This window comes from Chiloscyllium plagiosum, chromosome 14, assembly GCF_004010195.1.
Source record: "Chiloscyllium plagiosum isolate BGI_BamShark_2017 chromosome 14, ASM401019v2, whole genome shotgun sequence".
NCBI lineage: Eukaryota > Metazoa > Chordata > Chondrichthyes > Orectolobiformes > Hemiscylliidae > Chiloscyllium > Chiloscyllium plagiosum.
This window is the reverse complement of record NC_057723.1, coordinates 72180470-72192927: the sequence shown is the minus strand read 5'-3', so window position 1 is coordinate 72192927 and position 12458 is coordinate 72180470. Positions and strand designations below refer to the sequence as shown.

The 12458-nt window shown below is 42.6% G+C and overlaps 1 protein-coding gene across 1 annotated transcript in view; it reads right to left on the bottom strand.

The window, feature by feature from the left end:
• The window catches only part of LOC122556798 (dedicator of cytokinesis protein 2-like), a 727415-nt gene that overhangs the window by 202982 nt on the left and 511975 nt on the right, over positions 1–12458 (bottom strand). The window contains exon 29 of the mRNA XM_043703987.1: positions 6410–6504. Coding sequence (XP_043559922.1) covers positions 6410–6504 — 95 coding nt within the window. The remainder of the gene's footprint in view (positions 1–6409; positions 6505–12458) is intronic.

Here is a 12458-nt window from a genome sequence, read left to right as displayed (position 1 = left end):
TTCAATCAACCAACACATTGACTTAGACCCCATTTACCACCTCCTGTGAAAAAGAACAGGAAATGACATCACCATAGGAAATGATGTCACCACAGGAAATGACATCACCAAGACAAAGAAACCCAGGCATATAAATAGAAAGCAGGAATCATTAGCAATGCTTTGTCCGGAGGCTCATGGAAGATGTTACCTAGTATGGTGATGAAGCATCTGAACATGAACCTTTCAGCTCAGTGAGCAAACCTACATCCAAGTTAAGGTATTTTCAGATCTGTTCTGAAGCAGAGTCACTGCTTTGTCCCCACACAATTCTGCTGAGTTTCTGCAGCAGTATCTGTTAAAGGCAGAACAAGTCAGAAATACTCAGAATGTCAGGCAGATTCTGTGGAGAGACCCATGCAGTTATACAGAGAGGTCATTGACTCCAAAGCTTAAATCTCTTTCTCTCTGCACAGATGCTGCCAAACTTGCTGAGTTTTTTTTAAATTTCCCAGCGATTTCTGTGTTTTTATTTCAGATTTCCAGCATCTGTGGTATTTTGATTTTGTATGTAACTGGTAGAATGATGTGACTCGAATGAGAAAAAATAATTTTGCCCCAGCTCCTGATGCCTTTTGTCTGTCTGAGTCACATGGAGTTCCTGTGTCTGTGCTACTCAGTCAACCAACACAGAGTAGAGCTGAGCAATGCAAACTGAGTCTACATGTTTTGTGCCCCATCTCTCTTGTCACAGAGCTGATTTTAGGATCAACTCTGGTGAAATTAAGTCATTGGATTAAATGAAACAAAAATCATCTTGTTTTCCTTCTAAAATGTGATTACACGTTATCCAGTTCAGGCACTATGTCTCACGACTGAGGCTTCAGCTTTGTTACTCTGCTGTTGTTGTTCCAGAATATGATTTCCAGGCTGCAGTAAGCTACTAAATAAGACAAGGTGCTGATTGTATATGACGATGTCCATATTTTACCTATTCATTAGCTCATGGACTGTGGATAGGCAAGCATTTACTACCCATCCCTAATTGCCCTTGAGATAGCAGTGGTGAGCTAGCTTCTTGAATTGCTGCAGTTTCTGCAGTGTAAGTACACCGGCAGTGCTGTTAGGGAGGGAGTTCCACTTTTTGACCCAATGACAGTGAAGGAATCGCAATACACTCATTTCAGTTGGCATGTCACTTAGAAATGAACTTGGAGCTGATGGTATTCCCACACATCTGCTGTCCTTGTCCTTCTAAGTGATGCAAGTTGAGAAGGTGCTGTCAGAGAAGCCCTGGTGAGTTGTCACACTGCAACTTGTGAATAACATTCACTGCTGTGACTGTGTTTGTGTTTAAGGCAGCGAATGTTGAAGTTAGTGGCTGCTATGTTCTGGCTGACATTGAGTAGTTTATGCATTTTTGGAGCTGCACTCATCCAGGCAAATGCAGAGTATTCCATAACCCTCCTGACTTGAGCCTTGAGGAGTCAAGAAGTGAGTTACACACTGCAAGATTTCCCAACCCCTGACCTGCTCATGTAGCTACACTATTATCACAGAATCCTAACAGTGTGGAAACAGGCCATTTGGCCCATCAAGACTATACCAACCCTCTGAAGAACATCCCACTCAGACCCATTCCCCTACATTTACCTCTGACTAATGCACCTAACCTCCACATCCAATTTAGCCTGGCTATCTACCCTAACCTACACTTCTTTGGCTGTGGGAGAAAACTGGAGCACCCAGAGGATACCCCACACTTCACAGGGAGAAAGTGCAAACTCCACACAGACAGTTACCCAAGGTGGGATTCGAACATGGGTCCCTTGCACTGTGAGGCAGCAGTGCTAACCACAAAGTCACTGTGCCACCCTGTAGGGGGCTGGGCACAGCCTACACCCAGGGGTGATGTTTTCATGCTGATGCCTGCTAACCCCGATGTTGGTTTTAAATTGCTGGACACATGGGTACAGCATGGAGTGAGGCATGACCCCATGCTTTATATGGCTAATCCAGTTCAGTTTCTGGTCAATGGTAACCCCAAGATGTCAATCATGGGAAATTCAGCAATGATATTGTTATTGGATGTCAAGGGGCAAATGTTGGAATTGGTCACTGTCTGGAATTTGTTTGCCACAAATATTACTTGCCACCTATCAGTCCATACCTGGATGTTGTCCACGTTTTGCTGCATATCAACATGGGCTTATCTGCGAAATTATAAAGTATCTGAATATTGCGCAATCACCAGTGAACGTCATCCCTCTGACACTTTGATGTCGGGGACGTCATTGATGAACTAGCTGAAGATGGTTCACCCTAAACCCTGAATGATAAAAGCTGTTGTGGTGTAGTGGTAATGCCCCTCCCTCCGAAACAGGAGATCCAGATTCAAGTCCCACCTGTTCCAGAGATCTGTAATAACATCTCTGAATAGGCTGCTTAGAAAATATCTACCCTAAACAACATCCTGTTACTGAAATAATTAGCCTCTCTTAACAGCAACCATCTGCTTTTTATGATTCCAACCAGTGGAGAGATTTCCTTCAATTGCCATTGACTTAACTTTTCCTGCAGCTTCTAATGTGCACACATTCAAATGCTATCTTGATGTTGGGGGCAGTCGCTCTCACATCACCTCAAGCATTTCAAAGAATGTATTAGCATCTGTCGGTTTGTATTTACTTTGCTGTGAGCTTACTTTTTCAATAAACAAAATGTCAGATTTGCAAAGTGTTATGTGAATATGTATTAACCCCCTCAGCATGAGAAGTGCCATAGAAAATTGCAAAAGCTTGGAATTTGTATTTTGAATGTTTCTGGACAGGAAGTTTATTTGTTTTGACCCTCAGTCTGAATTTTCACACATTTCGGCTGGTGGGGTGCAATTGAGTGAGACAAAAAGGCTAGAGATGGCCCATACTTAATCCAGTCGCCAAATGAATAGGTCATGTCAGCATTAAAGTCACTCTGTGCTCGGCTGAATTGCCAGAACTGTCCAGGTGGATAACCTGCAGAATGGGCAGACTGGTGAGGTGCCAGAGGGCACCTGATATCTATGCCAGCTTAGGGAAAGATGCAGATCCAGGGAATGGGGAAGGGAGGAAGGAAGGTAGGGCGAAAGGATGTTGGATAAATAGGAAGGCAGTAGTCAAAGAACTGTAAAAGTCTGACGAAAGAGTTAAACTTAAAATGACATCGTTTAAAAGAGCATTGATTCTGAAGTGTTGAATTTCAGTAATTAAATGCCACTTTATCTTGCAGTGATTGAGATGCATTGGATATCATTTATTTGGTAATTACTTGATATTGGAAAGTTGTTACTAACGGATTTGCACTATTGAATCAATTGGTTTTTAAGCTGTGAAAGCTTTGTAATGTCCATAGGGCCATTGCCATCTGTCTTGATTGCAAGCTGGCTCAATAGGGCAACTCAAAAATAAGTGATAATTGGATTAATTGATCTCAAAAAATGAATCAATTTGCCCTTGTTTCAATCAAATCAAAATTGGAGTGATTTCATTTGAGACACCTGCTTTGTCTGACAATTGATCATTGAATACTCAATTTATAGTGTCACTCCATTATGGTATCAGTGCCAAGGTGATATGCTTTATACATCTGTAATTTCAACATAACAGAGCGATGACGCTCCCAAGTTGATGGGCATCACATTTTGGCAATGGCCTCAGAACGCATACTTCTAACTTTTCCAGCTGTCATTTTCTCTGATGTTATGTTTACATGGACGTCCTTTAGAGTTAGCCTGCTTATTTTAGTTCAGTGACTGTCAAAACAAAACACCTAAGAAACAAATTAAACAGTTTACAACCAGAAAAGATAAATCTCCAACTTTGCCGATCATCTTGATTCCATCGTCGGGTATGATCCTGATCGTTTGGGTTGTGTTACGTTTTAGTTCTCCATCCCACGCTAACTTTTGCCTTCTATTTCATTCCAAGGAAGCTTGTCACAAGCTTGAGGAATAGCACCAAAACTATCTGGTGGCCTGGAGCCTTCCAGCCTCAACACTGACTTCAAAGACTTTCAAGCAGTTCTCGTTTACTGTTGAATGGCAGGTTGACTAATGGGAAGGATGGTCTATGGCTGATAGGGTGGTCCAGGGACCATATATCACCTTCCTTTTCATTCCTTCACACATTAGATCCTTGTCCACCTGGTCATGTTCTCTCTCTCTCTCTCTCTCTCTCTTTAACTGCAAACCATTCACATAATCTCTGGGTTGCAGCATTTACTTACAGAGGAACCTCGATTATCTGGCATTCGATTATCTGAAATGGCGAATTATCCAGCAAAATCACAAGGTCCTGATGCTTGGCTAAACTAACCGGCATTCAATTATCTGGAATTCAATTAACCAAATGAAATACTCCCTGCCCGAGTCCTTCGGATAATCAAGGTTCCTCTATATTCAAGTTCTCTTGCTATTTTCTCAATTTTATGACACTGATGTTATTCAGCCAGCTATCCTCTGCCCAATTAGAGACCATGGCCTTCTCTCTTTTTCTCTCCCCCCTGTCGCTGCTTGAAGTTCATCTCTAACATCTTGTGTTAAAGGCAGGAGATGATCAATGTCCAAGTTCAACCCTTTCTTCCATGGATATTGGCTCAACTGCTGAGTTTTTCTGGAACTTGCTGATTCTATTTCATTTCGTACCAATGTGTGCTGAAAAGGATTTGACTGTGAATGAAGAGTTTGCAAAACAATTAACGTTTAAGTGGTATTTGGATGCCAGTGAGCGCAGCTTGGGTTTCTGTTTATGTGTACAAATAGCCAGCTCGGCTTTTTTTGACCAGAAAACCATGTGGACAAAAGGCATTGCATCTCACCACTGCTATTCCCACTTAGCCACCACAGAGTTTAGTGCCACGCTTTGTCATCAGACAATGAATTATTTCATGTAGACAGTGAAACAGGCTATCAATAATGAATGAACCATCTTTAGTTATCCATAATACATAACGAGATTGCTCTAAACTTAAGGTCGCAAGGAAGCATTGAACAAATGTGAGCTGAGTTAATGAGAGGTAAGCCATCCATAAGACTGTAAAATATCAGAGCAGGAGCAGTTTCCAGCCTTTTCCACTTCATCCTTGTTTCTCTTGCTGATTATAAATCTGCCTATCTTAACCAATCCTCTATCCATGCTAACACACCATTTCTAACACCACAGGCTCTTACCTTATTGAACAGCTGGATATTACATCTACTAGTACCCATTTATTTATCCTGCTTGTTACCTCCTTGAAGAACCATAACATGATTTCCTCTTGACGAAGTCTTGCTGACTCTGCCTGATAATTTTCTATGTTTCCAAATGCTCTGCTATTACATCCTTTACAGTAGACGCGAATATTTGCCCAATGACAGGCGTTATGTTTCCAATCGTCTGGGACACTCCCAGAACCTAAGGATTCTTGGAAGATTACTATCAGTGCAACCACTGTCTTTGCAGCGACTGCCTTTATAATCATAGGATGCAACCCATCAGATTTAGGGGACTTGTTAACCTTTAACCTTGTTAGTTTCTCTTGTACTTTCTCCAGCAAAAGTTAATTTGTTTATTTTCTCCCCATCTTTAGCCTCTTGCTTATTGATAATTTTCACGATGCTATAAGCATCCTCTACTGTGAAGACTGATATGAAATATTACTCAATTCCTCTACTATTTCCTGATACCCCATTATTATTTCCCCAGCCTCATTCTCAAAGGGCCTAAGTTCACTGTTGCCCATTCTCTCCCTTTTTATACATTTAAAGTAACTCTCGCTGTCTGTTTTTATATTACTTGTTCGCTCATTTGGTTTATTTTCTTTCCTTTTTTTGGTCATCTTTTAATGGCATTCCCAATTCCTTGATTTACCCCAAATCTTTGCTTTATTGTATGTCTTTTCCATCTAATTTGATACTGTCTGTAATCTCCTTGATTAACTCCCTTGCTGGCATTCTTCTTCCTCACTTATATCTGTTGTGAACTGTTCTATTAAACATCAGCCATTGTTCATCACTGTCTATCTGTTAAACCCCTTTCTTAGGGTGTCCAGCCAACTCTGCCCTCATTCACATCCCTCAGAGGGCAGAGGGGCACTTGGTTTAATATCGCTTGCACCCCCTACTTAGCTGGTACATCAGGGAGGCAAAAGTGAGGACTGCAGACGCTGGAGATCAGAGTTGAAGAGTGTGGTGCTGGAAAAGCACAGCCGGTCAGACAGCATCCCAGGAGCAGGAGAAATCTACATTTCGGGCATGAGCTCTTCATCAGGACATCAGCCAAGGTTATGTATTTGGGTATCTGGAGTGGGAGATGAACCTATAACCTTCTGGTTCAGAAATGTAGATGTTGCCAGCTTTGTAAAGGTTGGTATGAGGGACATACGGTGTGTGATACAGATCTGTAGCTCCTACCTGTTTTGCACCATACTCATAGCCATCCAGTCACTTGGGTAGACATTCTTCTCAATCAAATCCTTGAACAGGATAAAAGTTTCCATGAAGAAATCCTGCAGCAAAAAGCATCAGTTAGGAAAGAGGAAGAAATTGATCCAGAAGAACTGAAAATAAATGTCACATTCAGTCTCATACAACCGAAACTTTTGGGTTTTTTTCACAAACAGTTATTGGCTGAAAATCACACATGATCATCACCCCACGATTAATAAAGGGCCTTTATTCATTGCAAACACAAACAAAAACAGAAATTGCTGGAAAAGCTCAGCAGGTCTGGCAGCACCTACTGAGAGAAATCAGAGTTAACGTTTCGGGTCCAGTGACCCTTCCTCAGAACTCTCGATTATTCATTGCGACCTCTCTTGAAAGCATGGGATGTGGGTCTTCATCTCAGAAGCACAATTATAGTATCATACCCTCGCAGATTACACTGAAGGGGCTAAAATATTTGAAGAGCATTACATTCACTCTAAAACGTCATAATGGACAATAGGTTTGGTAATGAATGAGCAGAGTCATCCTGCCTATTTTATCCGTTTCTCTAAAAGTAATTCAAACATCAACATTGGCTCAGAAACTGCACCTCCAACTTTCTACTTGCAAAACCACTCTCACACTCTTTTACCTTGAGTTTCAAAGCATTAAAATACCAGCATTTGAAAAAGTATTGTCATCTTTCATCTGTAGTACTCACTGCATTTACTACTGCCACCTTTTTGAAGGAATGTCTCTAAACTCTTCAGCCTCCATAAGACAAGCAGCCAATTTATCATCAACATTTGAGAGATATAGAGCCATAGAGAAGTACAATAAGGAAATAGACCCTTCGGTCCAATTCATCCATGCCGACCGATATCCTAAATTAATCTAGTCCCAGTTTCCAAAATGTGGTCCTTATCCCTACTCATATACCCATCCAGATACCTCTTAAATGTATTTGTACCAGCCTCTGCCACTTCCTCTGGCAAATCATGAAAAGGTTGCCCCTTAGGTCCCCTTTAAATGTTTCCCCTCTCACCTTAAATCTATGTCCTCTAATTTTGGACTTCCCTACCCTGGGGAAAGGAACTTGTCTATTTATCCTATCCATGCACCTCATGACTTTATACATTTCTGTATGCCTCAGCCTTTGACACTCCAGGGAAAACAGCCCCAGCCTATCCAGCTTCTCCCTATAGCTCAAACCCTCCAACCCTGGCAATATCTTCCACCTCAGCTTCACAATCTGAACATAAAAGAGGAAAAAGGGCAAGTTCATGAAAACAATGTACCTCCTGGTCAGTATCCACCACAATTAAAATGACATTGCATCGTAGCTCCTATTCAATCCTTGAGGCCAGACCTCAGATTAAAAAGACTTCGGGGCTAGTTGGTGAAAACAAAAATCTGATTAACTCCTTTCCAATCATTTTGGATAATTCTAACAAGGGGATCACCCTGGTCCTGGTTTACAAAGTAATCAGTTTTCTACCCTAACTGGAAACAAGACCAACTCTCCCTCATTGGTCTGAAAATTACTTTTCTTTATCTTTTGCAATGCTTCAATTAATTAAATCTGCGGCCCTTGTTTTAATTGTATGAGCCCACCATTAAATTTAAAATTTAAGACGTCCATTCAGAAGTCTATCAACGGCAGGGAAGAAGCTGTTCTTGAATCTGTTGGTATGAGTGTTTCGGTTTTTGTACCTTCTGCCTGATAGAAGGGGTTGAAAGAGATGGGATATGCACTGCAGAGCAGCTATTCAACTCTGGAGTGCATCACAGCTGATTTTGATCCTGTCATCCACAACCTTCAATCAAGCAGGAATGATTGGCTTGCCACTGATGTACCCAAACTCCAAACCAATGGTATCACCCACACTGTCAGTCCATCTGGGAGGGCAGTATTCCATCGCTTTTTGGACTGTGCTCTCCTCAGATGTACAAACATATTCATTTTTGATATCACAGCCCAGCTAATAAAAACTTTTAATTTCTACCTGCTCATTGGATTTCTCTGAGGTACTGCAACTAATATTAAGTTATAGAGGCTGGGAGCCAAGGAATCTGTAAACATGGGTTTTTGGAGACTTGCATAAAGATTTGTAGCTCAGGTGCCAGCTGTTGTGGTTGTGGGTACATTCGCTGAGCTGGGAAGTTGATTTGCAGATGTTTCATCCCCTGTCTAGGTGACATCTTCAGTGCTTTGGAGCCTCCTGTGAAGTGCTGCTGTACTGTGTCTTCTGGAATTTATTCGGTTCTCTTCCTGCTGCTTCCGGTTTCCAGTTCCAGTTGCTCGTTGTAGTGGCCGGTATATTGGGCCTAGGTGAATGTGCTTGTTGATGGAGTCCATGGCTGAGTGCCATCTCCCTAGAACCCCTCTGACTGTCCTCTGTTTAGCTTGTCCTATGATCGGTGTGTTGTCCCAGTTGAATTTGACCTCCTTGTCATCAGTGTGTGTGGCCATGGTGGTTAGTGGCTAGTGTGGTGTTCGTGGATGTGGATTGTTAGTTGTCTGCCAGTTTGTCCTATATAGTGCTTCATGGAATCTTGTAAACTATGTTTGTCCTGCACATGATGGGGATTGGGGTAGTTTGTTTTGGTGAGTTGTCTGGATTTTGGAGTTGAAGAGATCAATTTATTACTGCTGACTGCCTTTTGCTGACAGAGGTGCAGGTGCCCACTGGTTCAGAATGTCACTGACCAAACAGATAGAAAATTGTAACAACATACGTTTGCACAGTTTCTTTCATCCATATTCTAACATGAGACACTGTGCCTTAGTGTGCTCAAGGGATTATACCAATGGAAGATTTTGTTGTTTCTGTCTTTTTTGATATCTCTCATCCAAATTGCCTGCTCCCCCTGCTAAATTCAGTGCTGCCCTATTCTCTATCCACGGAGAGTGTAGTCAGACATGAGGCTACTGAAAATCTGATTCAACTTTCCTGCTCGGGTTCTGACTCGGGACATGGATACACTGATTTTGTCCTGATGTCCTCTTGCCTGTCTCCCCCCTTCAAAGCCCTCTGTCTGCCAAATCTGTGTCTGTGGCATGGTAGAGGTGAGATAGATTGAATATTATGCATTGCTCTTGCGTTTTATTTGTTCAAAGCAATCTTTCCTGCATCAAAGAACTTTGAGAAATTAGCATTTTTTTAAATTAGATATTCAAGGAAGTATAAAAATATTGATGTTTACAGTCTGTGACAACAAAACGTTTCCCCCGGGGCTTCAAATGGGATTGCACTGCCAGAAGTCAAAACTCAACGTAATTATTATATACCATCTTTGCAATGTCGAAATAAAGAATGTGCATTTCAATCATCCTTTCCTCATCTTCAGGATACTTCCTCATATCCAATTAAATAATTTTGAAGTGTGGTCGCTTCCAAAAATTTTGAAACCATATCGCGCATAAGTGACGCTGATTTACTGAGACATAAATGTTGGCTGGGCACCAGAATAACTTTCTGCCCTTGATTCAATTAATATCACGGGATTTTTATATCCACCTGTTTAGCAAGCAGTGACTTGGGTTTCACAAGATGGCACCTCTGGCAGTGCAGCACCTCTTCAGGAGTGCACTGAAGTGTCAGCTCAGACCAGGCATCATCAGATTTTGTTAAACTCAAGTACAGGCAACCAAACTAAGTGGATGAATAGGTACACACTTGAATAACACTACATAATCACTCACATAAGATGGATCACTGTGCTTGCACACAGACAATCAATATTGAGCACTCCCTTCTATAACACGATCCTGAGGCCAGTCTTCTCAATTGCAGGCAGTGAAGGAGGCTACTGGTATGTTGGCCCTTGCAGCAAGAGGATTCCAGTAGAGGAGCTGGGATGCCTTGCTGCAATTGTACAGGGGCCTCGGTGAGACCACACTGATGCATTATCTGCAGTTTTGGTCTCCTTACCTGAGGAAGGATGGATGCTCTGATTATGAAGGGAGTGCAACAAAGGTTTTTTTAAGTAGAATCCCCTACAGTGTAGAAGCAGGTCATTTGGCCCATTGAGTCCACACCGACCCTCCCACCCCCCAACCACCAACCCTATTCGTGTAACCCTGCATTTCCCATGGCTAATCCGCCTAGCCTGCACATCCCTGAGTACTATGGGCAATTTAGCTTGGTAAAAACAATGACTGCAGATGCTGGAAACCAGATTCTGGAGTAGAGTGGTGCTGGAAAAGCACAGCAATTCAGGCAGCATCTGAGAAGCAGGAAAATCGACGTTTCGGGCAAAAACCCTTCATAGGAATCCTGATGAAGGGCTTTTGCCCGAAACGTCGATTTTCCTGCTCCTCGCAATTTAGCATGGCCAATCCACCTAATCTGCACATCTTTGGATTATGGGAGGAAACCGGAGCACCTGGAGGAAACCCACACAGACTCAGAGAGAATGTGCAAACTCCACACAGACAGTCGCCCGAGGCTGGAATCAAACCCAGGTCCCTGCCTCTGTGAGGCAGCACTGACCACTGAGCCACTGTGTCACCCTGAAAATCATTTAGCAGACTGAATCCTGGGATGGTAGGACTGGCCTAAGAAGAGAGACTGGATCAGTTGGAAATATATTCACAAGCGTTTGAAAAAATGAAGAGGGTTATCTCATAGAAATCTATAAAATTCCAACAGGGAAATCAGCAGAGTAAACCCAGGAAGGACGGTCCAATGACGAAGGAGTCCAGAACCTGGTGTTACAGTCTGAGGATAGAGTGTAGTTGATTGAGGACTGAGATGAGGATAAATTTCTTAACCCAGAGAGCGGAACTCTCTGCCACAGACAGTGGTCCATACCAAAACATTGAATGTTTTCAAGAGGAGATGAACATAGTTCAAAGGGGATCAAAGGATATGGGGAGAAAGGAGGAACAGGGAACTGAGTTGGATGATCAGGTGTGATCATATTGAATGGTGGAGCAGGGTCAAAGGGTCAAATAGGCGAAAGTGAAGACTGCAGAAGCTGGAGATTAGAGTCGAGAGTGTGGTGCTGGAAAAGCACAGCAGGTCAGGGAGCATGTGAGGAGTAGGAGAATCAACATTTCAGGCAAAAGCCCTTCAGTAGGAATGCCTGATGAAGGGCTTATGCTCGAAACGTCGACTCTCCTGCTCCTCGGATACCGCCTGATTGGCTGTGCTTTTCCAGCATCAAACGTTTTGACTCTAATCTTCAGCATCTGCAGTCCTCACTTTCTCCTATTTTCAATGTGTCTACGAAATGATTGCACTAACGTTTGGTGGCAGTGAGCGATGTAAATCAGGTATTGGGTTTTATTTAAACAGTCAGTTCTGAGCAGCGGACAGGAAAGTGACATGATCCTGCCACTGTGTGAACCATTGCTGTGAGAACAATTCCCACACTATGCACAGTTCTGGCTTCCCCAATATACAATAGATGCTGCTGAACACCAATGCCAGAACAATTGAAGGGATGGAGGGATGGGATTGTGAAGAGTGATTATGTAAATTGGACAGATTCTCAATGGAAAGAGAGGCCAGGAGGTGACATGATTGTTGTTTTGTATTAAGGATTCCAAAAGGAGTCGATAATGAAGATCTTGACAGGCTATTACATCTTGTTCAGAGCAGTGTAATCAAAGGGACATGATTGGCATTTGAAGGTGAGGTAAGATTTGAAACCAATATGCAGAAACAATGACTAGGATTTTCACTGTGAGCTGTGAACCGTGCCGTCAGTGTTAAATGGGGCGCAGTTTGTGGCTAATAGGCAATTTTTCCACCAAATTGTCAATAAATAACCAAACCACGAGAGTACTGTCCAATCTGTTGTGTCCAAGTCAGCCTCCTTTCATCAATGCTGTCAGTGGCCTGCCACATACAGTTCGGTAACCTGGCTAAGCCCTGACCCCTCATTCTGCCTCCTGGAAAAGGACCAGAGGGCAGGATGGAGCAATGGAACTGCATTACCAACTGGTGACCCTACACCTTTCTTGCTGGTCATAACAAAGTTCAAAGTTCATTCCACTACCTCTCCTCTCCTGCTCACCCAGTCC